Source organism: Anticarsia gemmatalis, chromosome 28 (genome assembly GCF_050436995.1).
Source record: "Anticarsia gemmatalis isolate Benzon Research Colony breed Stoneville strain chromosome 28, ilAntGemm2 primary, whole genome shotgun sequence".
NCBI lineage: Eukaryota > Metazoa > Arthropoda > Insecta > Lepidoptera > Erebidae > Anticarsia > Anticarsia gemmatalis.
In genome coordinates, this window is record NC_134772.1 from 73,506 (window position 1) to 91,728 (window position 18,223).

The window sequence follows — 18,223 nt, forward strand, 5'->3', positions numbered from 1 at the left end:
GTGTTGTGGAGGTCAGATAGACAGTCGCTGCATGTACAATACTGGTATTTAGTAGCATCCGGTGAGACTGGAAGCCGATGATGTTGATGATGATCACGTCTGTTAAACCCAAAGGTGTGGGCTTACTCGGTCCGCGAATCGAACCAGAGACCTCATCCTCAACAAGTCGCATGCACTATCTTCGACTCCCCATGCAATAACTTAGGAAGCGACCTTTTACATAAATACTGAAACTAATCATGTTTGTACCATCTTCATGGCTAAATTGATAAACCTATTTTGATAAAACAAAACTATTTGTAAACAATTTCAATGCCATAGTAGAAAAAAACCTTTTTTGGAAATGTGTTTTAAATAGACAACTCCCGCACTAACTAGTGCTCTTGTGTCGCGGAGACTTTTACAAACTTACAAACAACGCACACAAAACGTACAACCAGACTTGAAACAATTATTTATAGACCGAAACAACGATATAATAGACTTTTATTATGTGATTTGTATCCAATATGTTTGGATGCGAATGAAGCGAGGAACGTTTGTAAACTGTTTTTTATATGAGTTGAAACGCTATTGAATAGATAAACTACCGCTAAATGTACCACAGAAACCGGGAGTTACAAACGTTCTCTCGCCTCATTCACATACATACATATTGTCATTTATTAAGCAAAAAAAAACAAACTTACAGTGGAATCACCAAATCGTTTGCATGCATACTTTTATATAAATTACTTATTCTAATAAAGTTTGTCACAAGATTAAATATTGAAATAAGATAGTGAACATAACAATAAGATTTAGCTACATTTCATAGTTTAGAATTACACACTATTAATACATTTGTTTAGTAAAATTATTACAATTATTAAAATAAAATTCTTTATACATAGATTATTCAATAAAATTTAATGTCAAGCGGAATTGATATGTCGTATAATACTCGTGAAAATGACGCCTGGTTTATCAAAGAATATGTCTGTATCTGGACTATGTTGTAGAAGATGGTTTAGGTACGTCACTGCCCTAGCCGTAGGACTGTTATGAGCTTGAGAGGAGCTCTTAGATGTTGGGTAAGCGAACAGTTGATGGTGCCGCCGACCACAACCACGCAGGTATCCGTTCGGAACGTAGAAATAGATGCTCTCTCGGACCGCTGGATTGTCTATTTGTTATTTAGTAGTTGGTGATAATGCATAATATGCGCAGAATGTCTCCTAAGTTGCAATGTATCGAGTCCAACCATGCCTGACACAAACAAGGAGGGGTACAAAAATGGGTAGTAACCATGAATACGTTTGTATATGCAACGGGCGAATTTGCGCTGGATCTTCTCAATCATAAGTACATAGAGCTGTTCTTTCGGATTCCAGACAATTGAATTATATTCCAGCTTGCTACGTACATAGGCGTTATAGAGCAACTTGATTGCCTGAACATTGTTGAAATGCAGCGTGGTTCTAATGATAAACCCTAAAGATTTATTTGCATCTTTCACTGCCTGTTTGATATGATCGTGAAAAGTTACTTTGCTGTCCATAATAACACCTAAATCACGAATTGTGGTAACGCGCTCTAGTGGGGTGTCTGCCAGGTTGTAGGATGAACGTACAGGAGTAAGAGATCTAGTGAAAGTAATAATTTTACATTTATCTATATTAAGAGGTAGTTTATTTAATTTACTCCATGTTTCAACTGCATCAATATCGGATTGTAGTGCAACACAATCAGTAGTAGTAGTGACAGAAAGGAAAAGCTTGAGATCGTCTGCAAACATTAGGCACTCAGCATTACGTACCGTAAGAGGCAGGTCATTAATCATGATAAGGAAAAGAGTTGGGGCTAAGGTACTGCCCTGGCTTACTCCCGAACGAGTGTAATATTCCTCAGATCGATGATGTCGCATCTTGACATATTGTCTCCGATCTCTGAGGTAACTCGCCATGAAATTAAGGAGTTGTTTACAAAAACCCATGGACACACACTTTGCCAGAAGCACGTCATTATCTACAAGATCAAATGCCTTTTTGTAGTCAAAATATGCTGCATCAACTTGACATCCTGTCTTTACGTTACTATATAAGTAGTCAACATATTGTATATGATTTGTTAACGAAGACCTGGCGGGTCGAAAACCGTGTTGGCAATGGCTTAAGGATTTGTTGATTTGATCAAATATGCCTGCATTGATAACTGACTCGAACAACTTGCCAAATACCGACAATATCGCAATCGGTCTAAAGTTTGTGACCTCATTCGATGATCCACTCTTAGGTATTGGCGTTACCCTGGAAACTTTCCATATGCTAGGATAGATACCCTGCTGTAGCGATAAGTTAAAGACATGGGCGAGAGGTTTAACTAAAGCTTGGAAGCAGTCCTTAACCAAAAAGACAGGTATATTATCAGGGCCGCAGGAAGTCGAAGTTTTGAGACGGCGTACCGCGCGCTTTATATCGGCAGCTTGAATGCTATTTAGACTAATAATTGAGGAGTGGCCAAAGTCCAGTGCATCACGTTCTGCGGCTTCAGGTTTCAATTGCGGTGCGTTTTTATGAAACACTGAACCAAAATATTTTGCGAATGCATCAACAGCATTCTGTCCCTCGACCGTGATGTCATTGTAGGTGTATTGACAAGTTTGCTGTCTATTCCTACGTTTTTCTTTCACATATTGCCAAAAACTAGATGGTTCATAAGTAATATTATTTTCTACATTGTTTATATACTTTCTATGAGCTACATCCATAAGATTTTTAACTTTAGTCCTATAGTATTTAAATAGTTCACTATTAAATTGCAAGCCATGTGTTTTAAATTTTTTTAGGTTAAAGTATTTAAGTTTTATGTAATATATTATTTCACTAGTGAACCAGACAGGGTACCTATATTTGTGAGCAGCGAGAACTCTCTTAAAGGGTACATGTTTTGTAATGATAGCATTCAACTCCTCGTAGAATCTATTCACCGCCATGTTAGTGTCATGCTGAAGTACTATGTCTGTCCAATCTATAGTGGCAATATCTGCATATAGACTCTGGAAGTCTGCTTTGCGAAAATTCCATTCAGAGAGAACACTATTTTGTGTTGGAAGTTGAGTGTTACTCATTGTTTTACTTTTTGGCATACTTAACATTACCTCCAAAGCCGGATGGTAGGCATCCAGCGGTACCAGTGATTCAACAGCTGTGTTTATGATAATGTCGTTTGTGTCATAGGTAGTTAAAATCAGGTCCAAGATACAGCCATACTCATTACATACAGTATTACACTGCTTCAGTTTGCAGTAATCCAAAAAGTAATTGAACTGATTTTTTACAGAAGTACTACAGGATTTCAAATTAAAATCACCTACTATTAATAACTGACAGCTCGAGTACGTAGTTATTGCGTTTTCAATACAGGTTAAAACTTCTAGATATTGATTACTATTGTAACTCGGTGGTAGATATACAACACACACGAGTAATCTTACATTTTTCCAAGTCACTAAAGCAAACAGCAGTTCTTTGTCCACGGTTAGATTATCAATATCATCGATTCTCTTAACGGTGTAAGAATCATTGACTGCCAACAGAACCCCACCCCAACCAACATCACCAGCGCGATCCTTCCGTAATACCGTGTAGCCTAATGGGAACAGTTCAGCGTCGTATACTGAGGTATTTAGGAAGGTTTCAGTTAGGGCAATAATATCATAGGAACACATAGTAACACTATTGTAAAATGTTTGTGTTTTTGTGCGAAGTCCACGTACATTTTGGTAGTAAACGAAAAACTTTTTAACATGTATTTTTATATGTCATACAGGACCGCCGGTTACTTCTTCTTCTTGTCGTATGGTTAGTGGTCAACCTAGTGTCAAAGTTGATCAAGCCGCCCGAGAGGCCTTTGACACGTTACTAATATGATGTATGCATCTATACTATATACTATAATATTATAAAGCTGAAGAGTTTGTTTGTTTGTTTGTTTGTTTGAACGCGCTAATCCCAGGAACTGCTGGTCCGATTTGAAAAATTCTTTCAGTTTTAGATAGCTCATTTATCGAGGAAGGCTAAAGCCTTCCTCGATAAATGAGCGTAGCGTGATGATATATAGCCTAAAGGCTATATATCATCATGCTACGATCAATAAGAGCAGAGTACCAGTGAAAAACGTTACAAAAACGGGGGAAATTATGATTCTCTTATGTGACGCAAGCGAAGTTGCGTGGGTCAGCTAGTTAGTTATAATAGGTAATTCCCCGGCGCCTACGCCGCGCGTGTCTGTGTCGCTATGTGTGTATGTACATATGTATATAGGTGTGTATATATGTTTGTGTGTGAGCGTGTGTACGTCACTACGGTCATCTCGGACAGGCGTCAGAGGCGGGCTTTACCCGGTGAAAGGTAATATTGCTGACTCATGACAAATTAGCACTAATATTAATCACTTTAGTCTATTGTTTACTTATATATATTTACTAGCTGACCCGCGCAACTTCGCTTGCGTCACATAAGAGAGAATGGGTCAAGATTTTCCCCGTTTTTGTAACATTTTTTCTACCTTCCTTGATAAATGGGCTATCTAACACTGAAAGCTTTTTTTCAAATCGGACCAGTAGTTCCCGAGATTAGCGCGTTCAAACAAACAAACAAACTCTTCAGCTTTATAATATTAGTATAGATTTCATGGTATGGTTAGTGGTCCACCTTTTTTCTTATTTTTACGTGGCTAATACATTAAGCGGGGTTATACGTACGCTTAACCCCGCTTAATGTATTAGCACGTACGTACGTGCGGGGTTATGTGGGACTCTCCCGCCCGAAATGGTTAGTGGTCAACCTAGTGTCAAAGTTGTTCAAGCCGCCCGAAGACCTTTGACGTGGCTTAACTACTGATATCTTAATTGACAACAACCGGGACCGACTTAAGCATGAATACGTTCAGTTTAAATACCACTATACGGTCACCCCTCTATGGAATAACCGCGCCAAGAGTTGCTAAACCCACAGATCGTTTACCGACCGGTGAGCGCAACTGGCTATGCACGTCTATTGTCTACTATTCGCCTATGGCGCGGTCAGTAGTGTAACCGCCTGCTGACCACGAAGTCTCATGTTTGATTCCCAACTCGTACAAAGTACAATTGGTATTTTCCTTATTTACATTACATTTATTTTATATACTGTTCCGGATTTTTGTAACGTGCCCGGTATATGACAATAGTATGGGGCTAACATTGTTAATGGTTGTTTGTTTGTTTGTCGTATGGTTAGTGGTCAACCTAGTGTCAAAGTTATTCAGGTCGCCCGAGAAGTCCTTTGACGTGGCTTAACGACTGTTATCTTAGTAGACAACAGCCGGGACCGACTTTTTACGTGCATTCCGAAGCACGGAGACGCCCAGTTCAAATACCACTATGCGGTCACCCATCTATGGAATGACCGCGCCAAGGGTTGCTTAACCCACAGATCGTTTACCGACCGGTGAGCGCAACTGGCTATGGGCGCCTCATTGTTAATGGTGAAACGTGGGTGTATTTCATATACCTCTGCTTATACCTTTGGTTACAATAGGCGAGATATTATGTATGTATGTAAGAAAAGATCATTAAACTTTCTTCAAAACAAAATAATATAGGGATTGACTTAATTAATGTAAATGATTCGTTTTATCGCACAAAATAAATGTTTTTCAGCAATTTGAAATTACCATTCAATTAGCAAATTAACATCTAATTTGTAAGAGAATTTATAAATAAATCCATAGTAATCTTGCTTTTACAATAACACATAGAAAACAAGTCTGTCTGTCTGTTTGTTACACTTTAAAGGCTAAAATACAGGACCGACTAAGTTGAAATTTCGGGGATCGGACAAAACACTTTTTTCGTAATTATTATTCTAAAAGTCGAAGTCCCCAACCCGCACTTGGTCAGCGTGGTGGACTCAAGGCCTAACCCGTCCCTGATTACGGGAGGAGACCCTTGCCCAGCAGTGGGACATTAATGAGTTAAATTTATTATTATTCTGAGTCTGCGACAGTTAAATTATTTTTTTCATTAATACCTACCATATTCACCACGTAAATATATAACACGGAAATAGTATTGAACTGATTAAAATATTTTTTTTGACACTAAGAGATGATTTCTGGAAATTCCCTCCCGTAAGGGCTAAAATTCCAAGCGGGCAAAGCCGCGGGCGGAATACTAGTAAAACTGATATTTTAATATATCCACGCAAGTGAAAGCAATTAGCTAATTAAATCGAACTAATTACATACAATTAACGGAATAGAACCTGGCACTTAGCTTGAAGATATATTACTATATCTGCATATTGTAAATATTATCTCTGTTCATACTCAATTAGTAATTATGACGTCATATAATTAGTATTGTAATTATATAAATTATACACGAGTATCATTAACTACTGTCAAGTATGTAGTGTATCCGACTGCTGATCATGAGATTCCGGGTTCGGTTTCTAGTTTACAAATGTTACATTTTTTAGGCCTTAGCTTGCGATTTTTAAAGTACGGAAATTTATTTTTTTAATACCTTAGGGGTCAGTAGAAACTTAAGTTCAAGTTTGTGGGGTCAACAACCCCGGCCCTTTATCATGTGTACTCCCCTTTATCTTTATATTGGTCCTTTTGGCCTCCTCTTTTAGGTCGGGGAAAAGTCTTTTCGCATTATATGTAGTATACATGAACTTGTAATAAAATCTTTTCTCTACACAAAAAGCTCGATATTTGGGTACCCCACGAGCTCACTGAAAGAAACCTAATGAAACGTGTACTCATTCTTGTTCCGTGTTTCACTTGATTCTTGAAGCCAAAGAGATTTTATTACAAGTAGTACAATAGTAGTATAAGTACATACTATAATGCGAAAAGACTTTTTCCCCGACCTAATATTATTCACATAAATAGTAAGTTATATTTCACGCTATTATCAAGATGTCGTCAGCAGTTTACAACACACCCACACAACACAGCACTAATCTGCGCTGTCATCATTTTTTATACATTATCTTCCAAACTTACAGTACTACAGTAGTTAGTGTTTTATACGTCTATCTAGCTATAGCCCGCGACTTCGCGTGGTTTGTGACTTAGGACAGAATGTTCATACAAACTTTCATCCCCTATTTTATCCCCTTAGGGGTAGAATTGATCAAAATCCTTTCTTAGCGGATGCCTACGTCATAACATCTACCTGCATGCCAAATTTCAGTTTCAGTTTCAATTTTATATTGTATTTGATAAGTTTAACATAACTACTGCATGCACCTCATTTAGATGTATCTTGGAGATCAAATTGTTAATTAATTAATTACAATGCGGGTATGTTTTAAATGCGAATAAATAAATATCATTGGACAATTCACTTTTGAAATCATTTGGTTCCAAACTAAGCAGAGCTTGTATTGTAACCAAATAACTGATAAACATACTTATATACTTGTAAATACATACTTATATAGATACATTAACAAGCTCAGAACAGATACTCGTGCTCATCACACAAATATTTGTCCCGGGTGTGATGCGAACTCAGAATGATAAGTTGGCTTAATTTAGCCGAAACTTTGCAAAGTAAACGTAACCTGAACATTTAATACGTATTTCAGTAGAGTTTTTAGTGAAGATAGTGTTCAAATATTTATTAGCCTAGAACAAATAATTAGAAATTAATCGCTAATTTGTTAGGCACAGCCACTTAAAACCTTTAAAAGTTTTTTAATTCTAAACTGAACTGAGCTTATACTGTAAGTAATTATTTATATGTATTCATAATTTCAGTTGTAATAAATATTGCAACAATATGTGAATGTAGCAAGGGAAGTTTGTAAGGATCGTACCAAGTGACGTTCTCTGCCTACCCCTATGGGAACAAGGCGTTATTTTATGTATGTTACTAATTCCAATTACAAAAATGTGGGTATTTTTGTATCTAATACAATTAAACTAATGAAGTAGTGCAACAAATTGGTGTCTATTAATAATATTGGTGATAATTACATTTATAATTAAGGGCATATTTTAGCTGATAACTTTATTTGATGAATAACTTTGATATTACACATTTGTCAAAACATCAAAAAATATTTGTAGAAGAATAGACTTCAATATAAATAACAGACATTGTTAAATTCAAGAGAAATTCTTAATTAAAAAGAACTTAATTTTAATGTTTTTAATTCATTTTAATTTCTTTTCCATAACATTCTGAAACAGTACCAATACTTATACTAGGTGGAATTTTGATGACTTTTCATACATCAACTGCCACTTTATCTAGCAGTTAAACTATCCAGCACTTACCCACAAGCTGTGAAACTAACCTCTATTGTTTAGTTGTATAATAAACCACGTTATTTCCACGTGACAAGACATTAACTTAAACCATTCCTTTCCAAAGCGGACAGTTTTTTGCGCTGAGTTTTTACCTCGCCTTTATAAAACTAAATAGTTTATCTAAATATACTCACTGATAGACCATGATGGACGCGTGACCTTTCACTAAATAAATAAATATAATGAATACTACTACTAATCGTATGGTTAGTGGTCAACCTAGTGTCAAAGTTGTTCAAGCCTAGCCTTTGTCGTGGATTAACGACTGTTATCTTAATCGACAACAACCGGGACCGACTTGTTACGTGCCCTCCGAAGCACGGAGACGCCCAGCTCAAATACCACTTTGCGGTCACCCATCTATGTAATGACCGCGCCAAGGTTTGCTTTACTCACAGATCGTTTACCGACCGGTGAGCGCAACTGGCTAGGGGCGCCTCTAGTTAGTAGTAGTAATAAATAAATAAAAATTGGATGATTCTTTATTTAATACTGGCAGCCGCCCGCAACTTCGTCCGCGTGGAAACCCTTCCCGTGTAAATCCCGATCCCTCGGGAACTCCGGGATAAAAAGCCTATGTGTTATTCTGGGTCTTCGGCCACGGCGGCCAGTTTTATTAAAACCAGCCAACTGTTGGACTTTGTTTATAGTGTCCAAGTGTACAATACACAGTTTATTTCATTAAAACGTTACATTTTTCAGGCCTTAGCCTGCGTTTTTCAGAAGCATTTTTTTACATGTAGTGGGGTCAGTAGAAACCTAAGTTTAAGTTTGTGGGGTCACCACCACCCCCAGCCCCCCATTTCCAAAATGGCGGCACTGAAATCGCAAACCTAAATGTGAGTTTTCAATGAACTAGTTACTTTTTATTCCTTGACTCTTACTAAAGTAATTAAAATACTTTAGGAATTTTATTGTCCAACTATAACTCTATTTTTACTGGCAATTGTTATAACGTAACTAGATAATTTCATCTTGTTTTTCCTTATAATTATACGCAAATTAACATAAATAGTCGTAAAAAAGATTATATAATTTTGTGACATTAAACTATATTTTATTCGCAATTTTTTTTTACCTCCATAAACTTTTGTCGTTATACCGTTAAAAATCGCGATCGTTAAACATAAAAATGCAAATGACACCTACATAAAAAGCAAAACTAGATATTTTAAATATTTAAAAAACTTACGAGATCTAAGAATCCAATGTTCTCATCTTTTTTCTTTTTCTCTGTATGTATATCGTAAGCCTTGCCTTTGTGGCTGACGAACCTTTTACACTGGCCCTTCATCACTTAAAAAAAAACACAACTGTCACTTAATTGTCAAAATATTGGCGCGCTTTTGCCCGCGTTTTAAATACTTTTTAATGTAGCGCGCGCGATGCGTGCGCCTCACTCGCGGGCAAAACTCGACTGACGCCGCGAGAGAACACGCCGCTATAAAAAACCTTTTTTTAATTTAACCTTATTGGGGAAATACTGTCTAATATCAATTCTACGAAGTTTGTATATTTTTTTATTTATTGTTCGTTTGTGATGTGACGCACAATACAATTTAATTGTATGTTGATCAAAAATGTAAAGTTTCGTAGAATTACGACGTTGTAAAGTTTGTTCTTATTTTATTTTAAGAAAACCGGCTTGTGATCAAGTGTAGAAGTTTGGCTACCTGACAATATCATTATGCGGTTTCAGGTTTGATTCTCATGCGAAACAAAGAATTATTTAACCTTACTGTAGCACTATTATCGAAAAGAAGTTTATTGTTAATCAAGTGTACTGTAATAAGTTGTAAATTGACAATAATAGAGTTACTATATTTTAATTCCTTGAGTAAAAATTGTTAAAAGTTTAATTGCACTTTACGTTTGTTTATAATTGGAACACACACAGATTGTACAAACTATAACTCCCTAAATCAGATACTAAAAAATGTGTTCTAATTTACTCTACTTGCCGATGAAAGTCAAAATAAATCCATCAAAATTGTGTCCGAACCGAGAATCGATCCTAAGACGCATAAGGTATCACACCAAAAGCCAAGCCACAGTTTTAATAACTAATTAATATGTAGATCATCCACGTCATACCCGCACACAATAATAATAAAAAACAGTTTTTATTTTACGCAGAATTCGCGTTCATTGACGTAAAGGTATAATACGTAAAGATATTAATATTTGACACTAGCTGACCCGCGCAACTTCGCTTGCGTCACATAAGAGAGAATGGGTCAAAATTTTCCCCGTTTTCGAAACATTTTTTACTGGCACTCTGCTCCTATTGGTAGTAGCGTGATGATATATAGCCTATAACCTTCCTCGATAAATGGGCTATCTAAAACTGAAAGAATTTTTCAAATCGGATCAGTAGTTCCTGAGATTAGCGCGTTCAAACAAACAAACAAACAAACAATCAAACAAACAAACAAACTCTTCCGCTTTATAATATTAGTATAGATAGTAGATGTATACTGTCATACCTGTTATAAGAAGCGGGGGAATAGTATAACATCACAATACTATAATAATACTGAGAATTTGTCCACAAAATATAAAAAAACATTAACTTTAAAACACTCGCGACTTGTACACACAATAATATAATCCACGAATAAAAAAACCACGACAAGTCCCTCTACTTTTTAAACATAATCACTTATCCACTAAGACCGAACCTAACTTTTGAAATTTCGTATAATATAATACGGAAATTAAGATGAACACGCTTTCCACTTCGGTATGCCTGACATTTCAGTGCAGGTTACACTAGCAGTGGTCAAACTGACGGAATAGTTAGTTAGTTAGTTAGTAAGGGTAATTGAGAAATTGAAATATGAAGGTAGATGCATATGACATATAGGGAAATAAGGTATGAATTTATGTAAGACTAGCTGACCCGCGCAACTTCGCTTGCGGCACATAAGAGAGAATGGGTCAAAATTTTCCTCGTTTTTGTATCATTTTTTATTGCTACTCTGCTCCTATTGGTCGTAGCGTGATGATATATAGCCTATAGCCTTCCTCGATAAATGGGCTATCTAACACAAAAAGAATTTTTCAAATCGGACCCGTAGTTCCTGAGATTAGCGCGTTCAAACAAACAAACAAACTCTTCAGCTTTATAATATTAGTAAAGAAGTATAGATATTCGTACCTTCAGTATGTCATATAATATGTACAATTGTACATGGAATCCGCGTCTTAAAATTTATTTATTTATTATTAGGGAAATAATCAGTTTATAAATAACACGAAATATGTAGGTTAAGATAGCAGTCGCTAAGTCACGTCAAAGGCTTACAGGCTTGAACAACTTTGACACTAGGTTGACCACTAACCATACGATAATATTAACACAGTAAACCGTATTAACACCTTACATTTGACAATTGATACTTATAACAATGTAATAACTGTGAGATTACATGTCAACCACATTGTGGGGACATAGTGACAAACTTACTACTTATGACACGAGTGAACTAAATCAAGTGGTTTCACTCGCGTATATACTTTCATCCCTTTATTGTTTACTATTTAGGGGGTGGTTTTGAAGTAAATTACTTTTATTTTGTAGTCTATTGTCATGTTAAATGTTATCAAAATTGACAGTGTTTTTGACGTAAGAGAATATCAGACAAATATATATACTTTTTTCTTTTATTTTTTTGCATAGTACGAACTATGAAATATTAATATGGATATAAACATTTAAACATCTTTCACAACCAATTAATATTCACAATCTATATTAAAACAAATAACTGTCCGTTCATCCTAAATTCACTACAAAATTTAGTACTAAATCAAATATATTATATCCCACGGAAGGACATACGCTAATATTTTCACCAAAAACCTGCGCAGGTGGAGTCGCATACTTGAACTAGTCTCACCATAAAAGGTCTCAAACCATAAAACATATGATTATTATAATTGTTACTCAATATTACAATATTTAAGGATTTGTTGCCAACATGGCGGCCACTGAGGTCGATCACTTACACAATATTGTGAACTTAATCTGAGAAGTTGGTACAAAGGATTTGTAACATCTTGGCGTATGTTTTTCATTATTTACTGTTATGGGGTTAATGTCACAGAAGAGTAAGAAGTTTAAAGATTTAAAAAAACGTTGCTACATTATTCTTAAATAAGTTTAAGTTTGCAATGCTCCTTTATTATCCTAAAATTGTTTAAAAGTGTAAATGTTAACGATTACCAAGTCTTCGACCAGCACTTAGCTTACTTATATGACATAAATATAGTTAATTGGACTCGCACACGGTCATTTGATTCAAAATTAAGCAGAGCTTATACACTTCTAAATATAGACTAATACGTGCGATGGCTTCGAATCCCACCCGGGACAAATCTTTGTGTGATGAGCATGAATATTTGTTCTGAGCCTGCTTGTTAATGTATTTATATAAGTATGTATTAACAAGTATATAAGTATGTTTATCAGTTATTTGGTCACCATAATACAAGGTCTGATTAGTTAGAAATCAAATGGCAGAGTTTTGTCCAACAATATTTATTTATTTATATTTATTTCCTTGCCATTTAAAAACTTGATAACAAAATGTACATCACTAGAAGAAATCCCTACCACAATGACTATCAATCAACCCTCCCACTTATCCTCATCGGGGGAAGAACATAGCGCTCATTATCATAAAGTCACCAACAGTACTGTACAAGTAGTTACTCAGAGGTAAGAGGTAAGAGGGAAACCCCTCCGCCTCGACGCAGTTGTATCGAGTAACGCGGTATAATGATATATATCGATCTTGTACATACAGGAAAATTTTTACATATTTGCTTTTTGAGAATTTTGTGGTTACAGTGACGTTTTTAAGTAAATTGTTGTCTAATTATTTGATTGAGTGACTCAGTTAGCGTACTCTGATATGCATAAGCAGCGAAGAAAAAGATTCGGAACTGTAGGCAAATCAATCAATCCTAGTAATATTATAAATGCGTAAGTTTGTGAGTATGAAAGTAAGTATATTTACGATGAAATTTGGCATATAGGTAGTTGAAGACCCAGAATAACACATACTTTTTAATCCCGGAGTTTCCGAGGGATTGGGATTTACACGGGAAGAGTTTCCACGCGGGCGAAGTCGCGGGCGGCCTCTAGTCTAAATATAAAACTCTTCCGGTACTGACTGACTAATGGACAACGCACAGTCGAAACTACTGAGTTGCTTGTGAGAAGAAACGGCAAGAAACTCACGGCTTGCAATTTTAAATGTCAATTATCAATGGTTCTCAAATGACCCTTAACGGTATGTTATAAATAATCGTAAGTTTCCATTTACATTTTCCTCAAAGCTTGCCTGTACCTTGTGAATTTTCCACCACCGCTACACCGCGAGCATGAGAACGCACCGGTCACCCGTGCGACGTGCGTCATTCACAACCCGCACTTTACTTACTTACATACATACATTATATTATTATTTTATTGATTATATTACAGTAAAAACCCGTTTTTAGATAGAAAGTGTTTACATACATACGTACATAAAATCACGCCTTCTTCCCTCCTCACAAATTACCCTTGCCTCATCCATTGTATATGTTACTGTAAAAGCCCGAACTGTGGTAAATCCTAAGATTTTCCGGTAAAACCTAAGATTTACCAACTCTCAATGGTAAAAGTCCGAACGTTCTTTTATTTCGAACTTTTACCACCATTTAATTGGCAAATCTTAGGATTTACATAATGACACGGTAAAAGTTGATAAAGTCATATTGTAATGTGTTTGAGCCGTAATATAATGATATTGCTAGGGAAATAATTATATGCCGTAACATAATTATAATGAGAGTTTGAAGATGTCGCCGGAGCCCCGCTTCGCGGGGCTCCTCCTTCTGGGTGGTTTAAAAAAAAATAACCACGAAGGCTGAGGTGGGAGCGAGCGAAGCGAAGCTCCCACCTCAGCCTTCTAACCTAACCTACCCATGTCGGTTTGCCGAAAACTCCTTCTTTATAACTATTAAATTATTTTATATCAGCTACATTTACCTGCCCTTGAGGTATATCCTAAGATTTACCAAGTGAATAGGGGTAAAAGTTCGAAATAATAGAGTTATTTGGACTTTTACCGTTGAGAATTGGTAAATCTTAGGTTTAACCGGAAAATCTTAGGATTGACCACAGTCCGGGCTTTTACAGTAACATATATACCAATTACTGTAAAATTTCTGGTAACACTATAATTGGGTATTTCATATAGGTAAGTTTAGATCTTTTTTATTTGTCTGTATATTATACCTGTTGTGTTACCTGTAAATAAATAAAAAAATAATAATTCGTATTTTTATCCTTTTATGGATAAATTCCTGTAACGATTTAAATGAAATTGAGTAAAAGTATTTCACAAAGATAAACACTATATTCGAAAATAAATGTCTTTTCGTGTAGAAAATTCCTTGCATTTTAGAACGTATAATTTATTTTGACAGCTTCCGTGGCGCAGCTGTTAAAGTAGCCGCCACACTACTACCATTGCATCGGAAGTTCATGGGTTCGATTCCCATAGAACAATCGTAACAAAATCGTACTAAGTGGCGTTCTTTGGTCTCTGCCTACCGGGAAAATAACGTGATATTTTGTATGTAAGGTGCGGATAATAATTTGATTGCATTTATTTTGCATAAGTAATGTATTATTACAAATGATTGCTTATTTTCCTGTTCCAAGGGTCATGGCGGCGAGGAAACTCACTCAATAATACAAAGTTAAGGGAAAGGTCATCGACCTCTAATTAATACCATTATCTTTTGTTGCAAACTGAATAAACATACTTATTACTTATACATAGATAGGTACTTAGTATGTTACGCATCTATACTAATATTATAAAGCTGAAGAGTTTGTTTGTTTCTTTGTTTGAGCGCACTAATCTCAGTAACTACTGGTCCGATTTGAAAAATTCTTTCAGTGTTAGATAGCCCATTTATCGAGGAAGGCTATAGGCTGTATATCATCACGCTACGACCAATAGGAGCAGAGCACTAGTGAAAAATGTTACAAAAACGGGAAAAATCATGGCTCTTTTATGTGAAGCAAGCGAAGTTGCACGGTTCAGCTTGTTATCCGTATATACTTCTTATCGTATGGTTAGTGGTCAGCCTAGTGTCAAAGTTGTTCAAGTCTAGCCTTTGACGTGGCTTAACGACTGTTATCTTAATTGACAACAACCGGAACCGACTTTTTACGTGCCCTCCGAAGCACGGAGACGCCTAGTTCAAATACCGCTATGCGGTCACCCATCTATGGTATGACCACGCCAACGTTTGCTTTACCCACAGATCGTTTTCCGACCGGTGAGCGCAACTGGCTACGGGCGCCGTATGTTTTAAACTGAATTTCATACATACTTATATTGTAGAGATACATACTAATAATGTAGTAGGTGCGCTCACCGGTCGGTAAACGATCTGTGGGTTAAGCAACCCTTGGCGCGGTCACTCCATAGATGGGTGACCGCATAGTGGTATTTCAACTGGGCGTCTCCGTGCTTCGGAGGGCACGTAAAAAGTCGGTCCCGGTTGTTGTCTACTAAGATAACAGTCGTTAAGCCACGTCAAAGGTCTTCGGGCGGCTTGAACAACTTTGACACTAGGTTGACCACTAACCATACGATAAGAAGAAGAAGGTGCGAAAGTAACTCTCTGTGTAAATTACGCTTACACACTCTGGGGCGCGGTCGGTAGCGTACGGTACGCGACTGCCGCGCAAGAGGTCTCGAGTTCGAATCCTAAGTCGGGCCAAAAAGTCTTTTGTTAAGATTTCTTCAGAGATAGCTCGGAGTCAATTAACCACTGCACCACGGAGGCCGTCATTTATAATTAATATTTACTAGCTGACCCGCGCAATTTCGCTTGCGTCACATAACAGATTTTTTCCCGTTTTTGTAACATTTTTCGTTGCTACTCCGCTCCTTATGACCGTAGCGTGATGTTATATAGCCTGAAGCCTTTCTCGATAAATGGTCTATTTAGCACAAAAATAATTTTTCAATTCGAACCGTTAGTTCCTGAGATTAGCGCGTTTAAACAAACAAACAAACTCTTCAGCTTTGTAATAAATCTATACTAAGTAGATTTTATTCCACTTAAACAGAATCGGGGTAAAACCTAGTTTAATATTATCATCAGTATATAAGGTGCAAAGTAAATAAGTTGAGTCACAGGTACTTTGTTACACTTAAATACATAACGGTACGCGGGTTCGAGTTCCAGCTGAGCAACTGTGACGCACGGCGGCAATCCCAACCACGTAGGATGGTAATGCACCGATGATTATTATTTACAATTATTATTGTGAACTAGCGACCGCCCGCGACTTCGTCCGCGTGGAAACCCTTCTCGTGTAAATCCCGATCCCTCGGGAACTCCGGGAGAAAAAGCCTATGTGTTATTCTGGGTCTTCAGCTACCTACATACCAAATTTCATCGTAATCGGTTCAGTAGTATTTGCGTGGAAGAGTAACAAACATCCATACATACATACATACATTCTTACAAACTTTCGCATTAATAACTTTAGTAGGATAAGCAGTGATAACCGGGAGGCACTCACAGTATCGCTTAACGGTCGGTAAACGATCAGTAAGTTAAATAAATAAATATTATTGTACAACTCACACACGGTCATTTGATTGCAAACTAAGCAGAGCTTGTACTGTAACCAAATAACTGATAAACATACTTATAAACTTGTAAATACAAACTTATTATTACTTATATAGATACATTAAATTCCAGGCTCAGAACAGATACTGATCACACAAAAATTGACACAAGGTAGCTAAGCTAAGAAATTGTGTAGTTGACGGATTAACGATAAATAATTAAACTTGTACTCGTAAAAGGTTCTCCTAAAAACTAAGTAATTTTCGTAAATAATGTTGAAATTGTAATTATTACAGACTGAAACATTTTATTAGACACTCATTTGATATCAACGAAACTGTAACGTCACTATGTCATATTTCTATAATAGAATGTATTTTTGACATTTCATAAAAAGTAGGTAACTGATTTGACAGGTAACTACACTTATATGTCAGTTTACCCAGCCCGAGATGCAAACCACTACTCTTTACAAAGAAACAGTTATGACGCATTATTATTTATTAATTACAATATACCTGTTTACAACAGTCACAGTGGAAAGTTATTAGTTCATTGATAGCGAAGGTAGCGGGTTCAATCCGTGACTCACTTGAACACTCATTTGTTAGGAAGTATTACTTTACCTTACCTTAGCTTTACGTAGACTGTCTCAATGGCGCCATGGATAGTGTATGTGGCTGCCGCGCAGATGTTTTGAATTTGAATTAAATAGATAAACTACCTAGGTACCTATTGAACATAACACACTATAAACAAAGTCCTGCACAGTTAGTTGGCTGGTTTCTGAATGAAAACTAGCCGAAAGATGAAACTGGCCGTCGCCGTCGTTTGGCACATAACACAATATATTATTATCTTACCCTCTTATTCATAAAAATATATGAAGTAAAAGGCTTATAAAGTGTTTTGTTTCTTTGACTCCTTAGTGAAATGAAAAAGAGAAAACATATGTCGTTTTTTAACTAAAATAGGTTTGTAGTGTGTTTATGATTAAGAGGGTTAGTTTAGAGTTGTGTAAAATGGTATTAAAATTGTCTATACTTCATTACTCACCCATACTTCTTGTATACGTCTCTTGTTTGTTCGTCTTCTGTATAGAGACTTGATGCTATATTCACAAACACAAAGTTATTTGGCGCCAACGACTACACAATACTTTACGACCTATTTTTAAGATTACGGTTTTAATAATAGACAAAAACAACAATAG

At 36.3% G+C, this 18,223-nt stretch overlaps 1 protein-coding gene across 1 annotated transcript in view; it reads right to left on the bottom strand.

Annotated features, from left to right (window-relative positions):
- Positions 1 to 9,752, bottom strand: part of LOC142984853 (multidrug resistance protein homolog 49-like) — a 66,127-nt gene extending 56,375 nt beyond the window's left edge. Inside the window, exon 1 of the mRNA XM_076132707.1 lies at positions 9,545 to 9,752. Within this exon, the coding sequence (XP_075988822.1) occupies positions 9,545 to 9,646 (102 nt within the window). The 5' untranslated portion in view covers positions 9,647 to 9,752. The remainder of the gene's footprint in view (positions 1 to 9,544) is intronic.
- Between the last annotated feature and the right edge of the window lie 8,471 nt (positions 9,753 to 18,223).